The following is a 25,289-nucleotide window of genomic DNA, read 5'->3' on the forward strand; positions in this document are numbered from 1 at the left end:
TCTCTGCTGTCATCCAGGACTCCCCCTCTCTGCTGTCATCCAGGACTCCCCCTCTCTGCTGTCATCCAGGACCCCCCCTCTCTGCTGTCATCCAGGACCCCCCCTCTCTGCTGTCATCCAGGACCCCCCCTCTCTGCTGTCATCCAGGACCCCCCCTCTCTGCTGTCATCCAGGACCCCCCCTCTCTGCTGTCATCCAGGACCCCCCCTCTCTGCTGTCATCCAGGACCCCCCTCTCTGCTGTCATCCAGGACCCCCCTCTCTGCTGTCATCCAGGACCCCCCTCTCTGCTGTCATCCAGGACCCCCCCTCTCTGCTGTTATCCAGGACCCCCTCTCTGCTCTCATCCAGGACCCCCCTCTCTGCTCTCATCCAGGACCCCCCTCTCTGCTGTTATCCAGGACCCCCCTCTCTGCTCTCATCCAGGACTCCCCCTCTCTGCTCTCATCCAGGACTCCCCCTCTCTGCTCTCATCCAGGACTCCCCCTCTCTGCTGTCATCCAGGACCCCCCTCTCTGCTGTTATCCAGGACCCCCCTCTCTGCTCTCATCCAGGACTCCCCCTCTCTGCTGTCATCCAGGACCCCCCTCTCTGCTCTCATCCAGGACTCCCCCTCTCTGCTCTCATCCAGGACCCCCCTCTCTGCTGTCATCCAGGACCCCCTCTCTGCTGTCATCCAGGACCCCCTCTCTGCTGTCATCCAGGACCCCCCCTCTCTGCTCTCATCCAGGACCCCCCCTCTCTGCTGTCATCCAGGACCCCCCTCTCTGCTGTCATCCAGGACCCCCCTCTCTGCTGTCATCCAGGACCCCCCTCTCTGCTGTCATCCAGGACTCCCCCTCTCTGCTCTCATCCAGGACTCCCCCTCTCTGCTCTCATCCAGGACCCCCCCTCTCTGCTGTCATCCAGGACCCCCCCTCTCTGCTGTCATCCAGGACCCCCCTCTCTGCTGTCATCCAGGACCCCCCTCTCTGCTGTCATCCAGGACCCCCCCTCTCTGCTGTCATCCAGGACCCCCCCTCTCTGCTGTCATCCAGGACCCCCCCTCTCTGCTGTCATCCAGGACCCCCCTCTCTGCTGTCACCCAGGACCCCCCTCTCTGCTGTCACCCAGGACCCCCCTCTCTGCTGTCACCCAGGACTCCCCCTCTCTGCTGTCATCCAGGACCCCCCCTCTCTGCTGTCATCCAGGACCCCCCTCTCTGCTCTCATCCAGGACCCCCCTCTCTGCTGTCATCCAGGACCCCCCCTCTCTGCTGTCATCCAGGACCCCCCTCTCTGCTCTCATCCAGGACCCCCCTCTCTGCTGTCATCCAGGACCCCCCTCTCTGCTCTCATCCAGGACTCCCCCTCTCTGCTCTCATCCAGGACCCCCCTCTCTGCTCTCATCCAGGACCCCCCTCTCTGCTGTCATCCAGGACCCCCCTCTCTGCTGTCATCCAGGACCCCCCTCTCTGCTGTCATCCAGGACCCCCCTCTCTGCTGTCATCCAGGACCCCCCTCTCTACTCTCATCCAGGACTCCCCCTCTCTGCTCTCATCCAGGACCCCCCCTCTCTGCTGTCATCCAGGACCCCCCCTCTCTGCTGTCATCCAGGACCCCCTCTCTGCTCTCATCCAGGACCCCCCTCTCTGCTCTCATCCAGGACCCCCCTCTCTGCTGTTATCCAGGACCCCCCTCTCTGCTCTCATCCAGGACTCCCCCTCTCTGCTCTCATCCAGGACTCCCCCTCTCTGCTCTCATCCAGGACCCCCCCTCTCTGCTGTCATCCAGGACCCCCCTCTCTGCTGTTATCCAGGACCCCCCTCTCTGCTCTCATCCAGGACTCCCCCTCTCTGCTGTCATCCAGGACCCCCCTCTCTGCTCTCATCCAGGACTCCCCCTCTCTGCTCTCATCCAGGACCCCCCTCTCTGCTGTCATCCAGGACCCCCTCTCTGCTGTCATCCAGGACCCCCCCTTTCTGTTCTCATCCCAGGAACCCTCTCTGCTTTAATCCCAGGACCCCCTCTCTGCTCTCATCCCAGGAACCCTCTCTGCTCTCATCTCAGGGCCCCCTCTCTGCTCTCATCTCAGGACCCCCTCTCTGCTCTCATCCCAGGACCCCCCTCTCTGCTCTAATCCCAGGACCCCCCTCTCTGCTCTCATCTTAGGACCCCCTCTCTGCTCTCATCTTAGGACCCCCTCTCTGCTCTCATCTTAGGACCCCCTCTCTGCTCTCATCCCAGGGCCCCCTCTCTGCTCTCATCCCAGGGCCCCCTCTCTGCTCTCATCCCAGGGCCCCCTCTCTGCTCTAATCCCTGGGCCCCCTCTCTGCTCTCATCTCAGGACCCCTCTCTGCTCTAATCCCAGGACCCCCTCTCTGCTCTCATCTCAGGACCCCTCTCTGCTCTCATCTCAGGACCCCCTCTCTGCTCTAATCCCAGGGCCCCCTCTCTGCTCTGATCCCAGGACCCCCTCTCTGCTCTAATCCCAGGGCCCCCTCTCTGCTCTGATCCCAGGACCCCCTCTCTGCTCTGATCCCAGGACCCCCTCTCTGCTCTGATCCCAGGACCCCCTCTCTGCTCTGATCCCAGGACCCCCTCTCTGCTCTGATCCCAGGACCCCCTCTCTGCTCTCATCCCAGGACCCCCTCTCTGCTCTCATCCCAGGACCCCCTCTCTGCTCTCATCCCATGGGCCCATCTCTGTCCTTATCTCAGGAGTCCCTCTCTGTCCTCATACCAGGTGTCCCCTAAACACCAACTCTGATAGGAGGCGCAGGACAGTTAGGGATTGTCTACATTCACAGTTTGGGGGTGGTAAAACCTCATAGTTGAGCCCTGTTTTTTTTTCTCACCCCCAACCATACCCTTTTCAACTGTAGTGGCCAGGGGTTTACACATGTTGCATTTGCAGCAGGAATTATACACCCTGTCACACTTAGCCGGTGTAGTGCCTGCCAAGTGTAACCCATTCAAGTGAATGCTCTGCAAAAGGCCGTGCAACCTTGTGCAGTACAGCGAAAAAAAGGGTTAAGATTTGTATTGCCTCTTCATCACCTGCTTTAACCACTTGGATCCCACACTAGCATGCTGCAACTTCGTGCATTGCACAAAGTTGCTAGGTGTTTGCAGAGTGGTCCTATTTACTTGAATGGGTCAAAATCACCCACCAAAAGCAACAGGAGGTATAATTCCTGCTGCAGCGTGTGTACATCCTTAAGCCCCGTACACACGAGAGGACTTATGTCCGACAGACTTCCGAAGGAGTTCTGCCGGAGTTCCGACAGAGTTCTGACGGACTTTTCGACTGAGCGGACTTGGCCACACACAATCACACCAAACTCAGACGGATTTGAACGTGATGATGTACGACTGGACTAAAATAAGGAAGTTCATAGCCAGTAGCCAATAGCTGCCCTAGCGTCAGTTTTAGTCCGTCGGAATAGCACACACACGAGCGGATTTTTCGGTAGGAACTGGGTCTGGCGGAGTTCCGTTGGAAAAATTTGAAGCATGTTTCATTTCTAAAGTCCGTCAGACTTTTGCGAATCAAAAGTCCGTTGCAGCCCCACACACGATCGAATAGTCTGACGGACTCATTCCGTCTGACTTTGGATGTTGAAAAGTCCGCTCGTGTGTACGCGGCATTAGCTGCAGCCACTGTAGCTAAAGGGGGAAGGGACTAATGTATGTAATGTGGGCGCTGTGCAATAAGAAGTTGGTGTTTTCTGTGGTTTGCGTACAGACAGGGACACAGGGGGCCCCATGATCTCCTATTGCCCGGGGGCCCCATAAGTTGTCAGTCCGCACCTGCTGGTCACGGCAATATGGATGAAAATCATTGAGAACAAAGGCATGGGTACCCCGCCCCCAAGCCCATTACCAGTCCCTTTGGGTCTTGTATGGACATTAAGGAGAACCCCGCACCCAAATTATAAAAAGGAAAGGCCTGAGGCCCCCAGGCCCTATATACTCAGAACAGCAGTATACAGGCAGTCCAAACAAGACAGGGACTGTGTAGGTTTGTTATTAAGTAGAATCTGTTTGTAATTTTTAACTGGTACATTTTTAAAGTGTCGCTCCAGCCAAAAAATCTATTTTTAAGCTTTTTGGAAAACATAGGGAAGGGTTATCACCCCTGTATAATTTGTTTTGCTGTCTGTGCGCACCTGTTCAGAAGATTTCACCTCACTTTCTGTCCCAATGACAATTGGATTGTTAAAATTTGTGTTTTTTTGTGAAACGAGGAACTCTTACAGGAGAGAATTTCCCTTCCTAGGGGTAGATTTCCTCTCACTTCCTGTTGTCTCCTTCTGTTTGAAAGTAGGAGTTGTTTGTAAGTTGGATGTTTGAAAGTAGGGGCCTGCCCTATATACTCAAAATATAAACGCAAAAATGTGGGCCTTAGGTGTTGGTGTTGCCACAACACTGTAATCCCTCACAGTTACTCTGGGTGGGCGCAGGAACGGGCCCTGCTGTGAAATATTAGATCAAGAATTGTAATTACATGCCTCTGTTGAACAGGGGCAGAAAAATTGGGCCTTAGGCACTGGTGCCACAACACTGCAACCCCTTACAGATACTCTAGTTGGGGCGCAGGAATGAGCCCTGCTGCAAAGTATTGCATCAAAAATTGGCCTGTGACCAATTATGGCTCTCTTCGCTGACGGCACTGTGATTGGCCAAAGCATGCGGGTCATCGTGCATGCTTGGCCAATCATCAGCCAGCAATGCACTGCTATGACGCAGTGCATTATGGGCCGTGACACGCCGCTCTAATTTGGCACCAACGGACCATAATGTTCGATCTTCCTCTTGAAATGGAAGCTCATCCCTAGTGGTGAAGTATGGGGCAAGATTCCTCACCCTGCTGCCATTCCTCATTATATTTCTTAGAAAAAAGAAGAAAAAAAAACACATACAAAGACAATTAAGGTACGACCAATCTTTATTGGAGATAAATCTATAGATGGAAATGATTGTCGGGCTTCGGAGAACATCGGAGATCAGTGACGGTTGTCCTAGGACTCCTCAAAGGCAGGGCCTTTTTACACTAAGCCTAAACCTTAAGATGATTCAGAGGAAGGCGAAAACCCCCCCGGCCAGATGGGCTCCAAGGGGGGGAAAAATTCCTTCCTGACCCCCTAAGGCGATCGGATTGTCCCTGAATCATCAGTCTAGGGTGCCCAGTTCATCTCATATAGAGAAAAAAACATACATAGAACCATACAGAACATATGTATTGCAGGTATGTATGCAATAAAACACACCTACCTGCTTGTTCACAATCATATTTGGGGCTCATTCAGAATATATGCATTGAGCATCCGCACAGATCAGCGCCCCACACTGATCAGTGCCTCCGCCCGCCGCACCGATTCCTTATGTTTTCTGTGCCCAGCCCCCTACAGGAGGACTGGTGGTACCCCCTTATTGGTGGCCCTGGTGGTGGTATGTAGACATGCTGTGTATGATGGTATGCATGGTGCTATATACGCAGGTATGTATGCAATAAAACAAACCTACCTGCTTGTTCACAATCATATTTGGGGATCATTCAGAATATATGCATTGAGCATCCGCACAGATCAGCGCCCCACACTGATCAGTGCCTCCGCCCGCCGCACCGATTCCTTATGTTTTCTGTGCCCAGCCCCCTACAGGAGGACTGGTGGTACCCCCTTATTGGTGGCCCTGGTGGTGGTATGTAGACATGCTGTGTATGATGGTATGCATGGTGCTATATACGCAGGTATGTATGCAATAAAACACACCTACCTGCTTGTTCACAATCATATTTGGGGATCATTCAGAATATATGCATTGAGCATCCGCACAGATCAGCGCCCCCACACTGATCAGTGCCTCCGCCCGCCGCACCGATTCCTCATGTTTTCTGTGCCCAGCCCCCTACAGGAGGACTGGTGGTACCCCCTTATTGGTGGCCCTGGTGGTGGTATGTAGACATGCTGTGTATGATGGTATGCATGGTGCTATATACGCAGGTATGTATGCAATAAAACACACTTGCATGCTTGTTTACAATCGTTTGGGGCACATTCAGAATATATGCATTGAGCATCTGCACAGATCAGTGCCCCCCCACTGATCAGTGCATCCGCCCGCCGCAACGATTCCTCATGTTTTCTGTGCCCAGCCCCTACAGGAGAACCAGTGGTACCCCCTTATTGGTGGCCCTGATGGTGGTATGTATAGTGGTATGTGTGATACTAGGTGGGCATGCTGAGTATGGTGATATGTATGGCCCTATGTATACATTCTATGTATGGTTCTATGTATGGTGTAGGGATATCATTGCCAGTGTGCCACAATTATCTCACTCAGTACTGCTTGTGTTACCGTCTCACACCAGGAAAATCTCAGTTGAGGTCAAATCCCTCAGATGGTGGTAACGAGGCTCTGCCCTCGCATGGTAGCGAGGAGGCTCTGCCCTCGCATGGTAGCGAGGAGGCTCTACCTTCTCATGGTAGCGAGGAGGCTCTGCCATCGCATGGTAGCGAGGAGGCTCTGCCTTCGCATGGTAACGAGGAGGCTCTGCCCTCGCAGGGTAGCGAGGAGGCTCTGCCTTTGCATGGTAGCGAGGAGGCTCTGCCCTCGCATGGTAGCGAGGAGGCTCTGCCTTTGCATGGTAGCGAGGAGGCTCTGCCCTTGCATGGTAGCGAGGAGGCTCTGCCCTCGCATGGTAGCGAGGAGGCTCTGCCTTCGCATGGTAGCGAGGAGGCTCTGCCTTCGCATGGTAGCGAGGAGGCTCTGCCCTCGCATGGTAGCGAGGAGGCTCTTTGTTTATCACTACCCTCGGATGATAGTAATGAGGCTCAGCCCTCAAATGTTGGTGACGGGGCTCTCTGATGTCATTGCTTCTTAGATGGTGGTAATGAAGCTCTGCCCTCAAATGGTGGTATTGAGGCTGTATGTTAATGTTATTGCCCCTCGGATGGTGGCGACGAGGCTCTGGGTTGATACTGGTTTTCCAGTGGTGAGTATTAGGCCACTGGCTGCAATTCACATTCTTGCTCAGGTAGGAGAAGCCCTCAAATCTCTTCTGCTGGCATGGAACTATCTGCCTCCCATTGTCTTCATTTTTAATGAATACATCCCCTGGAATTCCTTCCCCCAGGTCTTCCTCATGCATCTGGAAAGAGAAAAAAGTATTTTGTCAATGTTTCTGATCGATAGGGAAATAATCCCTAGAAATCCCCCCATTGTGCTGGGACTCCTCCCGTATACTTACATGTCGATTTGGAAATGGTGGGGGTGAGTTCCCTTTCTCTAGCTCCTTCCAGTCCACCTTGCTGAAGTAGGGGTGTCCTCTTATATCTCTTACTAGACTCATCCGCAGCTCTTGGTCTTTACATAGGAACTGTAAAAAGGAACAAAATATAATAAGATACACTGGAATAACATGAACAATCTATGAACAATGTAATATTTGATTCTGATTCTCTCTATTATTTTGCCTTCTGACCTGCTACTACATCCTGATTGGATTGGATGGTAGCATGGGGCCTTATTTGTGTCATATTAGTTCAGAATAGTTATTAAAGGAAAGAAACATCAGATATTTTGCAATTAAATGTGAATTAGGAATGTATTAAAAAAGAGATTTCTATGAAATCTGCACCTGCCATGATTTTTCTTATGACTCTGGCAGTCCCAGGGGAGTTCTATATGTTGTCTGTGCACGGAATGTCCCCAGAAATTGAATTCAATGTGTGTGCGATTGGCCCCATCACTATCCAATGGAACCACCCGGACCGTAAATTAAAAAGGGCTGCTTCTTTCCTTATGACAGGGGAAGGCAGATCCTTCCATTAAGCAGTCAGCTTGCTGAAAGTACAGCTATGACCTCCATCGATATGTGATGGTAAGAAGGTGGAACCATGTTTAATAAAATCCTAATAAGATATAATGTATGCAACAGGGAAAGAACATTGTCACTTAAAAGGTGTAAAATTTCTATGTATACTTACCCTCTCTATGACGTCACGGAGATTCGGGTCTATGATATCTGGATAATGCGGTTCCCTTGTGGTCACGATCTTCACTTCTTCCTCTGCGGACTCGCTGCCGGTCAGAAAGGGATGTCTGCCGAAAGCCATCTTATACACGATTATTCCCAGGGAGAAATAATCAGCCGCTCCGAAGTATGGAATGTTTTGAAGAACCTGTAGAAACATAAAGAGAAAAAGAAGGATGAGCTGATTGTTGGGTAGAGGACGGAGACGACTCAATGCTGATATATGGGATCTATGAATCCTCCCAGGACTCCTAAAATTGTGCTCAAAAGACCTCAAACCAAGGCGGAGCTTGTGAATATTGGAGGTGGGGCTTTAGGTCTCGCAGAGACACAAAAGGAAATTGGTTGAAATCTTCCAAATTGAGGTAAATTTCACCAGAACAGGTGTGCCCGTTGAAGGTTTCTCCTCCCCTCGTGTTCTGGGGAAATATCTAAAACTCACTTTCTTTCCCAATGACAATGGTCACCAATACAAACCAATGGGGACAAATACCCCTGGAATATTGTTCCAGCCTGGAAACCCACTGAAACCAACCAGGTCACCAGTAAAGAAATTCTTAAAGCGGTTCTTCACCCTAAAGGGGAAGTTCCGCTAATCTGATCCCTCCCCCCCTCCGGTGCCACAATCGGCCCCTTTCAGGGGGGAGGGGGGTGCAGTTACCTGGATAATCCAGGTATCTGCACCCACTTCCGGGCAGACCGCCGCAGATGCCCCCCCCCCGTTGTGTTCTGGGAAACACACAGTTCCCAGAGACACAGCGGGGGACCATAAGAGACGCGCAGCGCGACTCGCGCATGCACAGTAGGGAACCAGGCAGTGAAGCTGTAATGCTTCACTTCCCGATTCCCTGACAGAGGATGGTGGCGGGGGCAGCAGCGAGACGAGCGATCGCTCGTCATCTGCCGCCGACATCGCCGGACCCTGGGACAGGTAAGTGTGATTTTTTTAAAAGTCAGCAGCTGCAATATTAGTAGCTGCTGGCTTTTAATATTTTTTTTTAGGTGCAGAACCGCTTTAATTTAGTGAAAAATTACCTCCGTTTAGCTTATCTCTATATCCCATTATAACAAATATTACAATTAGGTCTAATATCAGGTGGATAGCAAGTATCTTACCTCTGGCGCCAAGTACCCTGGTGTTCCCGTTTGTCCTCGAATCCTCCTGAACTCCGTGACACCGACCCCTGCCAAGCCGAAATCGGCTATTTTGATGTGCCTGGAGTCATCCAAAAGGATATTTCCAGGCTTGAGGTCTCTGTGGATGATCGTCCTAGAATGCAGAAACTGCAGACCACAGATCATTTCTGCTATGAAGTATCTGATGGGGAAAGAGATAGAGGAATTAGCATCACAAATCATCACAGAGTAATGAAATCTAAAGATGAAATGACTTCCCCCTGTAATACATAGGGGTATGGATGGACGAGGCTCAGGTGAAGGGGCTGACTACATCACTGGCTGTGGTCAGTCACCCCCGACTCCAGAGTGACCCGTTCATTGATCTTACCTTATGGTGCCCCCAGGAAATGGAGCTCCTGCCATGGCACGATGGAGATCCCCTCTGGTCACACATTCCAGGACAAAGGCGAGATGATTCTGTGTGAACACAAGAGATAAAGTTTACATTATAGACATGCAGGATTTCATTTTGTGGAGGAATAGACAGACACACTTAATTTAGTAAAACCGGGCAGAGGAACTAAGTAGGCCGCCATTACTGGACTGTTCTTATTGCAATGCTACTTCTGTCTGGTCTGGTAAAGAAATTGGAAGGTGAAAAGACTTACCTTTGTCTGGAACGTTCCAAACAGATGTGTAATAAATGGACACTCCCTGGCTACTTTCAGCACGTCACGTTCTAAGAAAACCATCTCACTCTCGTCTTCATTATGAAGTAATTCTCTCTTTTCCACAAGTTTAACCGCCAGCTTCTGGTCAATGGCGGGATGAGAGGCCAAGATCACCTTCCCAAAGGCCCCCTGTCCAAGGACTCCATAACAGGTCATGTGTTCAAAGGAGAGTACACATGACTGGTCCTTGGTGACCACGCTGGATGGTACTTGTGAGGCGATCTCATGGTGTGTGCTGCGGATGGATGGATTGTCTAGGTCGCACTCCGGTGGAGTGGACAGGTCCTGGTCGCACTCCGGTGGAGTGGACAGGTCCTGGTCGCACTCCGGTGGAGTGGCCACGTCTTGGTCGCACTCCGGTGGAGTCGCCACGTCTTGGTCGCACTCCGGTGGAGGCGCCACGTATTGGTCGCACTCCGGTGGAGCGGACACGTCCGGGTCGCACTCCGGTGGAGCGGACACGTCCGGGTCGCACTCCGGTGGAGCGGACACGTCCGGGTCGCACTCCGGTGGAGCGGACACGTCCTGGTCGCACTCCGGTGGAGCGGACACGTCCTGGTCGCACTCCGGTGGAGCGGACACGTCCGGGTCGCACTCCGGTGGAGCGGACACGTCCGGGTCGCACTCCGGTGGAGCGGACACGTCCTGGTCGCACTCCGGTGGAGCGGACACGTCCGGGTCGCACTCCGGTGGAGTGGACACGAATTGGTCGCACTCCGGTGGAGTGGCCAGGTCCTGGTCGCACTCCGGTGGAGTGGCCAGGTCCTGGTCGCACTCCGGTGGAGTGGACACGTCCTGGTCGCACTCCGGTGGAGTGGACACGTCCTGGTCGCACTCCGGTGGAGTGGACACGTCCTGGTCGCACTCCGGTGGAGTGGCCAGGTCCTGGTCGCACTCCGGTGGAGTGGACACGTCCTGGTCGCACTCCGGTGGAGTGGACACGTCCTGGTCGCACTCCGATGGAGTGGACACGTCCTGGTCGCACTCCGGTGGAGTGGCCACGTCCTGGTCGCACTCCGGTGGAGTGGCCACGTCCTGGTCGCACTCCGGTGGAGTGGACACGTCCTGGTCGCACTCCGGTGGAGTGGACACGTCCTGGTCGCACTCCGGTGGAGTGGCCAGGTCCTGGTCGCACTCCGGTGGAGTGGACACGTCCTGGTCGCACTCCGGTGGAGTGGCCAGGTCCTGGTCGCACTCCGGTGGAGTGGCCAGGTCCTGGTCGCACTCCGGTGGAGTGGACACGTCCTGGTCGCACTCCGGTGGAGTGGACACGTCCGGGTTGCACTGTGGTGTGCAGTCAATACCGCGTACACCTACAATAAAAAAAGAGAGGAATTAGATTTAGCACCTTCACCTACATTTCATATATTTTTCTTTGTAGAACATCAAATTATGGAGAGAAGAGATGAAAACGCTGGTGCCAGAGACCATGAATAAACTCTACAGGACAGGGACACAAGGAGGACTAATGTTGTACTTTGTATAAAAATGCTGGTTTCCTGCCACTCATCCCGACCCACTGGCTGGCAATAATGGCATGAAAAATCAGAGGGGCTGGTTGTACCCAGCCCGTAATCCGCCTGCCCATACATGGTTAGAATCTTGGCTGGTCCTTGCTTAGCCGGGTGAGATTGGAAGTGTCTATGGCCGGCTTTAGGAGCGCAGACACTTCTAATGACAGCACTTGGGGTAAAGGCATAGTGCATATTAAAATGCTGATGGATAATGAATTAGTGCGGTTTTATTTGTGTTGGTTTTGTCCGTCTGTCTGGCCTTGTTTACAAGGGTGATGAGGCCCATATAACATGAACGGGACGTTTCTACAACATCTGTATCTTCCAGGTGCTGCATGCAGGCAGTCCATTGACAATGAGTAGAACGCACAGCTGCACGCACGCAGCCACTTCTTCTAATATGACATGCACTGTCTGCATTCAGGGCCATTCGCCCACACCCAGGACCGCTGCTAGAAATCAGCTTACATGACTGGGCCCCCTACCACCTATAAGAGCCAGGGCCTGAGCCTGCGCCCCCCCACATCACATTCAGCCAGCAGAGGAAAAGGAGGTGGTGTGCTCTGTGAAGAAATGAGGGGGTGACAACATTTTCCTAACAGTGTAAGGGGCATAAAACCTGCACAGCACACAGCCATCTCATATGTGTAGAAAATGCTGTCATGTTTAACCCCTTGCTTACCGGCCACTTAAACCCCCCTCCCCCTCCTATCCACACCAATCCTCAGCTTTCAGCGCTGTCGCACTTTGAGTGACAATTACACGGTCATACAACACTGTACCCAAATGACATTTGTATCATTTGTTCCCCCAAATAGAGATTTCCTTTGGTGGTATTTCATCTCCTCAGCGGTTTTTATTTTTTTTAAATATAAAAAGACCGAATTAAAACCATATTTTTTACATTTTTGTTAAATGTTATAACGGGTAATTTTTGTCTGTCATTGATGTACGCTGACGAGGTGGCACTGATGGGCACCGATGGGTGGCAGTGATGGGCACTGATCAGTTATACTGATAGGCAGCACTTCTAGGTGTCAATGATTAGCACCACTGGTGGGCATCGATAGGTGGCACTGGTGGGCATTGATAGGTGGCATTGGTGGGCATTGATAGGTGGCACTGGTGGGCATCGATAGGTGGCACTGGTGGGCATTGATAGGTGGCACTGGTGGGCATCGATAGGGGGCACTGGTGGGCATCGATAGGTGGCACTGGTGGGCATCGATAGGTGGCACTGGTGGGCATCGATAGGTGGCACTGGTGGGCATTGATAAGTGGCACTTTTGGGCATTGATAGGTGGCACTTGGCATTGATAGGTGGCACTGGTGGGCATCGATAGGTGGCACTGGTGGGCATCGATAGGTGGCACTAGTGGGCATCGATAGGTGGCACTGGTGGGCACTGTTACTCTATAAATGAGGCATAATCGCCTCTTCCTTTTCGGGGTCGATGTCCCTTTAAGATGAGTCGGTGATCGGCTTTGTTCTTCTCCTGTTTACATCATGTGATGAGCCGTCATTGGCTGATAACTGATCACATGATAAGGGGTCGGGATTGGCCCCGTACTTGGATTGGTGGTCACCTGAGTCTCAGTGACTCGGTGATCACGGCGCCCTCCGCAGGGAGCGTGCACAGGGGGATGTCATATGACGGTCTCCCGGGAATTCACATCCGCGCTGTTCCCGTCATTTGCCCATAGCGCGGATGTCAGGGGGTTAAACAGGTGGTGAGGAGGCAATATAACACCTTCTTGCCTCCTGTCAAATACCCTCTGAAGAGGATTGCTGTTCAGAGGGCACAACATGTTTAAATGAGCCCTAAGGCAGTTCAGACAATCCGTTATTCTTTGTCCATTCAGTAGGGAACAGGAGGGACTATTTCATGTTTTCTTTGGGGCACTGCTAAGTAATCTTCTGGTTTTCAACAAGTACAAAATCCCGGGGAGACGGTGCCAATAAGAGATCTATAACCGTCCATCTGCGTGTGTATGGACCTCCCAGTAGTGTGCAGACGTGGATTGTTGGGGATGAAAACAAAAGATTGACATACATGACTACAGAGGTGCAATCACAATGAGACCATCAAAGAGACAGCGGGGGAGGGATCTAGGTCCCATGTGGGATGGTCATGGGGGGGGCGGCATTATCCGCACTGTCCATAGGGGGAGCGGCATTGTCTGCACTGCCCATGGGGGGAGCGGCATTGTCTGCACTGTCCATGGGGGGTGGCATTGTCCGCACTGCCCATGGGGGGTGGCATTGTTCGCACTGCCCATGGGGGGTGGCATTATCCGCACTGCCCATGGGGGGTGGCATTATCCGCACTGCCCTTTGGGGGACAGCATTATCCACACTGTCCATGGGGGGGCGGCATTGTCCGCACTGCCCATGGGGGAGTGGCATTGTCCGCACTGCGCATGGTGGGGGGCGGCATTATCCACACTGCCCTTTGGGGGATGGCATTGTCCGCACTGCCCATGGGGGGGCGGCATTATCCGCACTGCCCATGGGGGGTGGCATTGTCCGTAACTGCCCATGGGGGCGGCCAGAGGCGGCTCTCTAATTAGGCAAATTAGGCGATCGCCTTAGGCCTCGCAACTCATAGGGGCCCCTCGATCGCCTAATTTGCCTGACCGGTGCGTGTGAGTGGCAGCGAATATCTCCCGTCAGTGTCCCCAAACTAGCGGGACGAGTGAGCGGGATGAGCGAGGCTCAGCAAGCAACTACTGAACACAGTGACAACGCTGCTAGTGCTATGTGACCAGCGCCGCGCTCTCTGCCTCAGGCTCTGCACTCTCCAGCGCCCCCTCTCTGTGTCCTCGAGGCTCCAGCGCTGCCTGAGGACAGATTATAGAGGCGGAGCTGGCGGCCTCTGCTGAACCCAAGAGGGATGGATGAAAGCACGGACATGCAGGAGTTCCTTTTGTCGGGTGTGGAGGGAGGTGAGCTGACAAGTTTATGGGGGCACTTGTGACTTGTATGCAGGGACTAGAGATGGATGAGGGAGGGGGCGGTGAGAGCCGTGTCTGCAGCACAGTGGACCCCCATACTAACCCCCCATACACTCTGCACCCCTCTCATGTACATACTACCCCCCATACACTCTGCACCCCTCTCATATACATACTACCCCCCATACACTCTGCACCCCTCTCATGTACATACTACCCCCATACACTCTGCACCCCTCCCATGTCATACTACCCCCATACTACCCCCCCATACACTCTACACCCCTCTCATATACATACTACTCCCCCCATATACTCTGCACCCCTCTCATATACATACTACCCCCCCATACACTCTGCACCCCTCTCATATACATACTACCCCTCATACAATCTGCACCCCTCTCATATACATACTACCCCCCATACACTCTGCACCCCTCTCATATACATACTACCCCCCCATACACTCTGCACCCCTCTCATATACATACTACCCCCCATACACTCTGCACCCCTCTCATATACATACTACCCCCCCCATATACTCTGCACCCCTCTCATATACATACTACCCCCCCATACACTCTGCACCCCTCTCATATACATACTACCCCCCCGTACACTCTGCACTCCTCTCGTGTACATACTACCCCCCATACACTCCTCACCCCTCTCATATACATACTACCCCCCATACACTCTGCACCCCTCTCATATACATACCACCCCCCCACATAGACTCCGCACTCCTCTCATGTCCATACTACCCTCTGTCATACCCTCCATTTTCCTCTACTACACATGTTTACCACCATTGTACCGTGCCATCATAATAGCATCATGGACAAAGTAATGCCCTGGGGCCCCTACTAGGAAGATGGTGACCTGTGGCATACACAGAGCACCACAGAAAACAGTGAGTGAGGCTAAATTATGCTACATATTGGGCATGACTTTTTGGTCTGATTAGAAATTTTTGTCTAATTTTATTTATTTTTCTTACAATTTTTTTAAAACCCAAAATGTTGTTTTTTGGTGAGTTTTTTGGTTTCTTTGGTGAGATATCAGGGGTCTAAACAGACCCCTGAAGTCTCACTTTTGACACAGAGAAAGGGACTGAGGACAGATATTCCCCAGTCCTTTTCTCTGTAGCCTCAGCTTCACTGCAAATGAATGAACAGGAGACAAAGTCTCCTATTAATTCATAAACCGAAGCAGAGAAAACACAGCTTACTATGCTTCAGTTATGAATGAACACAGTGAGTGATCAGTACCGATCACCCATTGTGTTCATTTAGAAAAGTAAGGGCTGGTAAATGACATATTTACCAGCCCCTTTATCTGAAGATCCCCCAGTCAGCGGGAGAGAAGAGGAGGGAAGCCAGCAGCGCTGTGGGGGGGGGGTTTATTTAATTATTTTTCTCATGTCTCATGTCTGAGTTTTGCCTAAGGCCTCACAAAGCCTAGAGCCGCCTCTCGGGGCAGAATTATCTGCACTGCCCATGGGGGGGGGGGCATTATCCGCACTGCCCATGGGGAGGTGGCATTGGGGGGCACTGAACCAATTGGCACCTTTGTTTTGTTTTTTGTGGGTTTACAACCACTTTAAATATTGCTTATAAATGTGTGTTTATTAGGATTGTACAATAAGTACATGGGTTGTGTGTATGTCAGGGGTTGACAAATTTGCTTTGAATTTAGGAGCCAGTTTTTTTTTTTTTTTTTAGAGTGGTATGGATTGTCAGCTCCCGGGGTAAGGCCACTCATTTTCACCCCCTATCCCTAACTCACAATGGAGCACCCAGTCAATAACTCCATTGAAACGCTGGTACATCAGGGTTATGGGCTGACCAGAAAGAGAGTAAGGCTGGCAACAGATGGAACTGGCTGGCACTGGCAGGTGGCACTGGTTTGGAACTGGCAGGTGGCACTATTGGCACTGGCACTGATTGGCAGGTGACACTGGTTTGGAACTGGCAGGTGGCACTATTGGCACTGGCACTGATTGGCAGGTGGCACTGGTTTGGAAGTGGCATGTGGCCCTGGTTGGTGATGGCAGGTGGCCCTGGTTGGCGGTGGCACTAGTTGTCACTGGCAGATGGCACTGATTGGTGGTGGCACTGGTTTGTGTTGGCAGGTGGCACTGGTTGGCGGTGGCACTAGTTGGCACTGATTGGCGGTGGCACTGATTGGTAGTGGCAGGTGGCACTGGCAGGCACGTGGAACTGCCAGATGGCATTGGCAGGTGACACTGGTTGGCATTGGCAGGTGACACTGGTTTGGAACTGGTAGGTGTCACTGATTGGCGGTGACACTGGTTTGTGGTTGCAGGTGGCACTGATTGGCCGTGGCACTGGTTGGCACTGATTGGCGGTGGCACTGGCAGATGCCACTGGTTGGCGCTGGCAGGTGGCACTGGCAGGTTTTACACGGAGCACTCTGTTACTGAAATGTAACAGAGGAGCTGTCAGAATTGAGCTTAAAGCGGAGCTCCACCCTAAAGTGGACCTTCTGCTCATTGGAACCCTCCCCCCCTCCGGCGCCACAATTGGCACCTTTCAGGGGGGAGGGGGGTGCAGGTACCTGTACAGTACAGGTATCTGCATCACTACCGGCGTAGATTCTGCAGAATCCACGCCCCTTTCCGCAGAATCTACGCCCCTTTCCGAAGGTCCCCCGCTACCTGCTGGGAAACACACGGATCCCAGAGACAGCGGGGACCATCCTTATTGCGCAGTGCGACTCGCGCATGCGCAGTAGGGAACCGGGAAATGAAGCCGAAAGGCTCCACTTCCTGATTCCCATACCCAAGATGGCGGCGGCAGCACCAGAGAGACGATCGAGAGATCGGCTTCGGGTGCCGACATCGCGGGCGCGCTGGGCGGGTAAGTGTCATTGTTTTAAAAGTCAGCAGCTGCAGTATTTGTAGCTGCTGACTTTAAAAAAAAAAAAAATGGCGGACTCCCGCTTTAATGTCGGAATGGGCGGGACCCGGCCGGGGTGTGAAGCTGACAAGTAACAGAGAGGCGGTGTAGTGTCATATTTTGCTCCCCATCATAGAATGTTCCGGAAGTGGCGCTGCGGCCAGAAATTTAGCACTGCGCATGCGCCATGCGTTCCAAACACTTGCGCCATGCGTTCCAAATGATTTGCCACAATGCAGACCAGTGAAACCGTCAGATAATGTCAGAGAAGTGAGGGGAGGTAATCCCCTCCCTGAGCCACAGTTACCCGCTCTCTCTCCGCCGCTCTCCGCTCTGTCTAAAGTTAATGTCACGATTACCTCCCCTCACTCCCGTGACATTATCTGACGCTTTCACTGAACTACATTGTCGGAAATCCTCTGGAACGCATGGTGCAAGCATTTGGAACGCATCGCGCATGCGCAGTGCAAAATTTCCGGCCGCAACGTCCCTTCCGGAGTGTTCTATGATGGGGAGCAAAATATGACACTACAGCGGATATGTCAGCTTTGAGCTTGAGTCGGGGTGGGCGGGCCCCGGCTGTGTGGGCGGGACTCAGCAGCTATCAAACACCGGCCAACGATTGGGCTGCTTAAGAAAAGAGGCGCGGCCACATACACGTAGCGGCCCGCCCAGATTCCATAGGCTGGTGTTTGATAGCTGCCGGGTCCCGCCCACCCCGGCCGGGTCCCGCCCACCCCGGCCGGTTCCCTCCCACCCCGGACGGTTCCCTCCCACCCCGGACGGTTCCCGCCCACCCCGGCCGGTTCCCTCCCACACAGACATCAAGCTGAAATCTCTCCTTTGCTTGTCAGTGTCACACACAGTGCGCAGCCGCAGAGTGTGGAGGAGGGGGGAGGGGGTCAGTCATTGTTAATAGTGATAGTGAGTGGGCTGGTGGCAGCTTAGGCGCCAGGTTGTGATTTCTGGTGGCATTGGTGACCTGGCGCCTGGGGTTTGTGGAGCCCTGGTGTATGTCTTGTGTTGATTGTAACTAAAAAATGTCATAAAAAAGGACTTGATTTAAAAAATATGAAAAAAAACATATGTACCTATGGGAATGTGACCCCAAAACATTTTTTTGAAAAAAAAAATTTTTTTTGAAAAAAAAAAAATTTTTTTTGAAAAAAAAAATGAAGAAAATAATATACTTTGAAAAAAAAAAGTGAAAAAAAAAAAAAGTGAAAAAAAAATTTTTTGGGAAAAAAAAAAAAAAAAATTATAAAAAAAAAAATAAAATCTTTGAATAAAAAACACTTACCAATCTCAGTGTCTGTATCCCGGTGATGTCTATTGGCTTTACAGCCGGAACCGAAACATCGAACGACGGCTCTGAAACAGCCGCGCACAAACGCTCGGGTCCTCTTCAGCTTGGAGGGCTTTTTGGTTGGGGTATCTGCAGGCTGGTCACTGACACCTCCTACCATGGCCCTTCCTTTGCTGGGTTTCTCTTTGGTGTTTTTCAGAGAAACAATCTGATTACATTTAAATCGGTTCATTATTAAGAATAAAGAAACTCGCTTTAAATGTATGACAACAAATATTGCAATGAAATTGAATTGACCGAAATCAAATCCAATAATATCACAAGGTATCTCTCAGGAGAGATAAAAGCCAACCTCACTTGTCAGTGGACAGTCAACTTCTGATGAATTCTGCCCCAGCGTCTGAATATATAGGGGGACTCAGCCAATGAAATCACAGCGACTTTGGCTCAGCCAATCACAGTGACTTTGGCTCAGCCAATCACAGTGACTTTGGCTCAGCCAATCACAGTGACTTTGGCTCAGCCAATGAAATCACAGTGCAGTCATGTGACTTTTTTTTTTTTTTTTTTTTTGAAAAATTAACTGACGATTTTTCTTAAAGGAGCCAGTATACGGATGTAATAGGGATATACGGCTCCTGGAAGAACATGTTATTGTGAATGAGATTTAACCCTTACAGTCCCATGGCTGAAATAAAGATCTCTATTCTTATGATAACATTGTGAATGGAGCCTTAGAAATCCTCTCCGCACATCAAATCTTTTCATTTCTTTTATTTTATCATTATTACACACCAATTATTTCTCCATGAGGGGGGGAGGGGTGATGAGCCTCACGCTGCTCCCCGGGGCCGCCCGCCGTGTGACGATCCGTACCGCACTCTACCAACCAATCACAATTGATAACGGAAGTGACGTTCAGTCACCGCCATCTTACTATACCCCGCACTCCTCTATAGTAAGCATACACTGAGAAGGCGGACATCTTGTTACACCCACCGGAGTTTGATGCATAAATAGAGTATTTAGAAATCGGAATGTTTGGATGTTACATTTTAAAAGCCGCGGCAAACCTGCCCACCTCACACGTTTGCTAATGTGACAGAAAACTCTGAGTTCAGTCCGTGGGATTTCACCATATAACCTCCGATTTTGTGTTTTATAAAAAGTGTAAAATGCAAAACTCCGGCGGGTGTAACAAGATGTCCGCCTTCCCCCCCCCCCCTTCTCGGTCTATCCTCACAGTGGAGGAGTGCGGGGTGTAGCAAGATGGCGGCGACGGATCGTCACTTCCGTTACTAATTCTGAGGGGTCGCGGAATCTGACGGAACACCGGAGCCAGCGCTGCAGCGGTCAGTCCGCCTGATTCTCTTGTATGAAATCTTCACTCTCCACCCTTTGTCTCTCAGCTCCTCCCCTATCACACAGGCTCCACCCTCCTCGCACTCATCTCCGTGGTAACCGTACACTGCAGGGGGAGGAGATAAGAGACACAGCCCCACCCCTCATTCCTCCTCTCTGTTTACTAATATGGAGGCGTCCAATCAGCGGCGGGACAAGTGACCAGCAAGGAAGGTGGGGCCGGTAGCGGAAGGGGCGGGGCAGGGATTGAAACGCACAGTGTCTGGTAGTCATGATCATCTCTCGCCAGGTGAGACCCCGAAGTATCGAGGGGGAGGGGGAGTGTCCACTATAGAGGGTCCCCCTCCCCCAACACACACAGAGGACCAATCATAGGCTGAGCTCTACTACCATCCCCCATCATCCCAGGCGGGACCCCAACTCTACTCAGCTATACAGAGGGGGAGGGGCAGTGTGAGATGGAGGGGTGTCAGGTGAGGGGGAGGGGTGTAAGGTGAGGTGATGAGGAGTATTGATGGGAGGTTCTCTGTCGCTCTTCATGTGTCGGTGCTCTTCGATGAGGTGGGGGTGTATTTCTCGGAGGGGGAGGGGTGTAATGAGGAGTATTGATGGGATGTTCTCTGTCGCTCTTCAGGTGTCGGTGCTCTTCGATGAGGTGGGGTGTATTTCTCGGAGGAGGAGGGGTGTAGTCTGGAGGAGTATTGATGGGATGTTAGGGGATGGGATGTTGGTAGGGGGCACACTTTAGTGGCACTGGTAGGTGACACTGATGAGGCACGGGTAGGGGGCACACTTTAGTGACACTGGTAGGTGACACTGATGAGGCACGGGTAGGGGGGCACACTTTAGTGGCACTGGTAGGTGACAATGATGAGGCACGGGTAGGGGGGCACACTTTAGTGACACTGATGAGGCACGGGTAGGGGGGCACACTTTAGTGACACTGGTAGGTGACACTGATGAGGCACGGGTAGGGGGCACACTTTAGTGACACTGGTAGGTGACAATGATGAGGCACGGGTAGGGGGGCACACTTTAGTGACACTGGTAGGTGACACTGATGAGGCACGGGTAGGGGGCACACTTTAGTGGCACTGGTAGGTGACACTGATGAGGCACGGGTAGGGGGCACACTTTAGTGGCACTGGTAGGTGACACTGATGAGGCACGGGTAGGGGGCACACTTTAGTGGCACTGGTAGGTGACACTGATGAGGCACGGGTAGGGGGCACACTTTAGTGGCACTGGTAGGTGACACTGATGAGGCACGGGTAGGGGGCACACTTTAGTGGCACTGGTAGGTGACACTGATGAGGCACGGGTAGGGGGCACACTTTAGTGGCACTGGTAGGTGACACTGATGAGGCACGGGTAGGGGGCACACTTTAGTGGCACTGGTAGGTGACACTGATGAGGCACGGGTAGGGGGCACAGACTAGCGGCACTGATGGGCACATATTGGGACCGATGTCCCTGTAACAGAAGCTGGTTACTGGCTGCTTTATTTTCTCCTTCCGCTGATTGTGAGAATAAAAAAGCAGATAATCGGCTTCTGTTTACTTCCGTGATCAGCTGTTGGCTGAGAGCTGATCATGTGATAAAGTGCCGCAGCGATTGGCTCTTTACCCTGTTCTGTGATCAGCTGAGTGGGAAGAACTCGATGATTGGAGAGCGCGCCAAGGGGGCACGTGAGCGGCACCATCACGGGAGGACATCTGTGGTCTCCCTCCCACCACCGGAAGGCCGCGCTGTAACAGTCTTTCTATAGCGCCGGTGGAAAGTAGTTAACGGCTTGCCGACCAGCCGCCGCGGTTGTACTGCGGAAACGCGGCTCTGCGAATCGCCGTCATGTTACGTTGCTTCCATATTCAGCCACTAGGGGCGCGCGTGCTCGTCCATGGAACCGATGCCATCACCCGGAGAACAGCGATCTGTGTGTTTCTTATCTGAGGGGAGAAGAGACAGATCATCTGTTCACACAGAGTATGAAGAGCCATCTGTCATCTCCCCTACACAGTCCCCTCCCCCCCTTCAGTTAGAACATGTAGTAGAGGACGCATTAACCCCTTGATCGCCCCCTAGTGTTAACCCCTTCCCTGCCAGTGACATGTTTACAGTAATTGATGCATATTTATAGCATTGATCGCTGTATAAATGCCAATAGTCCCAAAAAATGTGTCAAAATTGTCCGACGTGTCCGCCATGTTGCCGTCCCGGTAAAAGTTGCAAGTCGCCGGCATTACTAGTAAAAATAATAAAATAATAAATATGCCATAACTATCCCTATTTTGTAGACGCTTTACCTTTTGCGTAAACCAATCAATATACACTTATTGATTTTTTTTTTTCTACAAAAATATGTAGAATACGTGTCGGCCTAAACTGGGGAAAAAATATTTTTTATATATCTTTGGGGGATATTTATTATAGCAAAAAGTAAAAAAAACATTGCTTTGTTTTATTTTTTGTTTTCAAAATTGTCGCTTTTTTTGTTTATAACGCAAAAAAGAAAAAATGAAGAGGCGATTAAATACCTCCAAAAGAAAGCTCTATTTGTGGTGGGGGGGGGGGAATTATTTATTTATTTATTTTTGGATGCTACGTCACCCAACTGCATAATGGTCAGTTAAAGCGACGCAGTGCTGAATTGCAAAAAGTTCTCTGGTCAGGAGGGGGGTAAAATCTTTCGGGGCTAAAGCGGTTAAAGTGGTTGTAAAAAGAAAAGGCACCTGGGTGCAGCAGCCCCCTCCTTATACTTACCTGAGCCAGTAATGTGCAGGAGGTCAGTGGCTCTCCCGGGTCTCTTCTCATTCATTGGCTCTGTATACTGTCAATCTGAGATAATGAGAGGGGGGGGGGGGCTGAGCTGCACTCTGTGACTGGGCACACCGAGCAATAACTTGGGATGGAGCCCTGCTCAGGTGCCCCCCAGAGCAAGCAGCTGGGAAGGTCTGTAATTATGAACTGGTAATAACGGGAAGAACTACTCATGAAATAGATCTTTCAGATGGTGAGTTGGGCGGGGGGCGGTAAAAACAGGCATCTGATGTAGTTTTGCAGTCTGGATGTTTGGGACTGAGCAGTATAGAGGTATATAGTCTAAGCTTTGTGCTGTCAGTGTGATCTCCCGCCCCGGGATTGGAGAGGTCTGTGCTGCTCACATAACATTGTCTCGCCTCTTCTGGCTGATTTCTGAGGTGCTGCGGCCCGATTCCTCCCATGATCACAATTAGGGTTGTCACCTTTTCTTCACCTCAAACCCAAACACTTGATCGGTGCACACCAATTTTTATTATAGTATAAACTATAGATATATTTTGGTATTAAATAATATTTCTAATCATATGAAGTTAATAACAAGAGTCCCCCTTTACGTCAGAGTCCACGGAGTCCCCCTTTATATCTGAACTCACAGAGTTCCCTTTCACTCTAAGGGGGGACTCTGCAGACTCTGATGTAAGGGAGAATTCTGGGGACTCTAACATAAGGGATGCTCTGGGAACCCTGATTTAAGGGGGGACACTGAGAACACTGATGTATGGTGAGAACCCTGATTTACCTTAGTGTACTCTCTCAGAGGCAGGAGAGAGAAGGGGTAGACTTCAGACACGGAGGGATGGTGAGCTCACTCATCCTTTGGAAGTCAGCACCTCTCATCCAAATGTATCTGAGGCTGCTGGGCTTCAAATTTTCGGCCCCCACTTTCCTTTTTCTGAGGCACAGCACCAGGCATTGGAATGTGGGCAGACAAAGAGGAGTAGGGGGTGGGGGGAAGAGGTGCAGATTGAGCCCTCTCTCCTCTCCTGTCTGTGTGTGTTTTGTTGGGGAAGAGGGAATTGTTAGTGCTGGTTTTGGGCTGTGTGAAAGAGAGTGTTACAGACACTCTCAGCTTAGACAACTGCAGCCAGCAACCCAGCTGGGAGGCCATAGTACAGTTTAAATAATGTGTCTGGGTCTCAGACAGTCTGAAACCCGGACACATGATTCCAAACCCGAACTGTCCGGGTGAATCCTGGACAGGTGGCAACCCTAATCACAATAGTCTCTCTAGGGCTGAAACAACTAATCCATTATGAAATGAATCGATTCCTATTTTCATAATCGATGAATCGGCTGGTAACCTAATGGGTTAAAAAAACCTAAAATGAGCCCTTTATAATACAAAGATAGCAAATAATCGCTACTATAAATATTCCTGTCACTGTTCTAAAGTAAAAAATGAACTCCTTTCAGTAGTGATTATCGGCTTTTTCTACTATAAAGGGCTCATTTTATTTTTTTAGTTTTTAACCCCATTATGTTACTAAACGCGTTAGACCCGGTTCACATCTATGCGTTTTTGGTGCTTTTTGCAGAAATGCACTGCAGTTCATTTCCATGGTTTCCTATGGGACACGTTCACATCTGAAAGGGTCGGGGACTTTTAAACGCAAAATAATGCTTTATTGGTTCAATATACTTCAATGGAGAAGCTGCAGAAAAGCGTGTCATGTGTTTTTGCAGCAATTTGTGTGCCCAAAAAAAATTTAAAAATACAAATTGCAGAAAAATCACGTGCGCAAAAATCAAAACGCACAGCAAAAGGCACTGCAGAAACAGATCAAAAGCAAACTGCATAGGTGTGTACCGAGCCTTGTGCTGACCACACCGATCCATTTTCAGATGAGAATATTCAGACTAAAAATCTTTCTACATTCGCTGAATGAAAGAATTTTGTTTGAAATTTTCACTTGTTTTTAAAATGAAGGTAATATCTGAATGAAAACCACATCCACTGTCTGAAAATTCCTTCCACTAAGACCTTTTCTGTTATTTCTACATTTTCCCCTCACTGTGGTTGAAAATGAACGTCAATTTGATCCACTTTTTTTTTTTAAGGTTATTAAGCGATTAATCGGCCAACTAATGGATGGTGAAAATAATGGTTAGTTGCAGCCCTAATTCTCTCCCAGTGTTGCTGGGAGAAACCTTGAAACACAACGTACATCCTCCAAGCTAATGAAGCCAATCCTCTTTTATTCACAGATGTGTCCATCACCAACGTTCGCCATCCCAGCTTCACCATTCATGCAGAAGTTTGCTTATGGAACCGGTGTCAGCGTTTACCTGATGAAAAGGTCAGCTCAGCATTCATCATCTTGTTTTGTCGGAGAATAAAGGTGGGGGGAGGGGGAGAATGTTCCAAAATAGATGACAAAGTAGGACGTGTTACTAGTCAGCAAATCTAGGACAGGTAAGTCCTGCATATTGGTGACTACATATCGGAAGTGAAGGCCGGGTTCACACTTGTGGGAATTGGATGAGGGTTTCCCCGCATCCATTTCACATGACGGGAGAGTGTGACCGGCTGTCATTGGAG

The 25,289-nt window shown here is 50.9% G+C and overlaps 2 protein-coding genes and 1 long non-coding RNA gene across 3 annotated transcripts in view; 1 reads left to right on the forward strand and 2 right to left on the reverse strand.

Moving 5' to 3' along the window:
* LOC143934638 (uncharacterized) overlaps positions 1–25,289 on the forward strand; it is a 45,627-nt gene that overhangs the window by 18,367 nt on the left and 1,971 nt on the right. Inside the window, exons 3-4 of the long non-coding RNA XR_013263319.1 lie at positions 24,809–24,854; positions 24,956–25,047. This is a non-coding gene — a long non-coding RNA (uncharacterized LOC143934638). The remainder of the gene's footprint in view (positions 1–24,808; positions 24,855–24,955; positions 25,048–25,289) is intronic.
* On the reverse strand, positions 5,580–8,153 carry LOC143934634 (uncharacterized). The gene is made up of 3 exons (XM_077458392.1): positions 7,971–8,153; positions 7,232–7,360; positions 5,580–7,132 (listed from the first exon to the last, which is right to left on the reverse strand). The coding sequence occupies exons 1-3, from the start codon at positions 8,097–8,099 to the stop codon at positions 6,344–6,346; spliced, it is 1,047 nt and encodes a 348-aa protein (XP_077314518.1). The 5' UTR covers positions 8,100–8,153; the 3' UTR covers positions 5,580–6,343.
* Positions 9,026–15,153, reverse strand: LOC143933334 (uncharacterized). The gene is made up of 3 exons (XM_077456201.1): positions 15,118–15,153; positions 9,525–10,722; positions 9,026–9,335 (listed from the first exon to the last, which is right to left on the reverse strand). The coding sequence occupies exons 1-2, from the start codon at positions 15,151–15,153 to the stop codon at positions 9,757–9,759; spliced, it is 1,002 nt and encodes a 333-aa protein (XP_077312327.1). The 3' UTR covers positions 9,026–9,335; positions 9,525–9,756.

Source organism: Lithobates pipiens, unplaced genomic scaffold (assembly GCF_037356315.1).
Source record: "Lithobates pipiens isolate NorthernLeopardFrog02 unplaced genomic scaffold, aLitPip1_a1.2 Scaffold_27, whole genome shotgun sequence".
NCBI classification, from domain to species: Eukaryota; Metazoa; Chordata; class Amphibia; order Anura; family Ranidae; genus Lithobates; species Lithobates pipiens.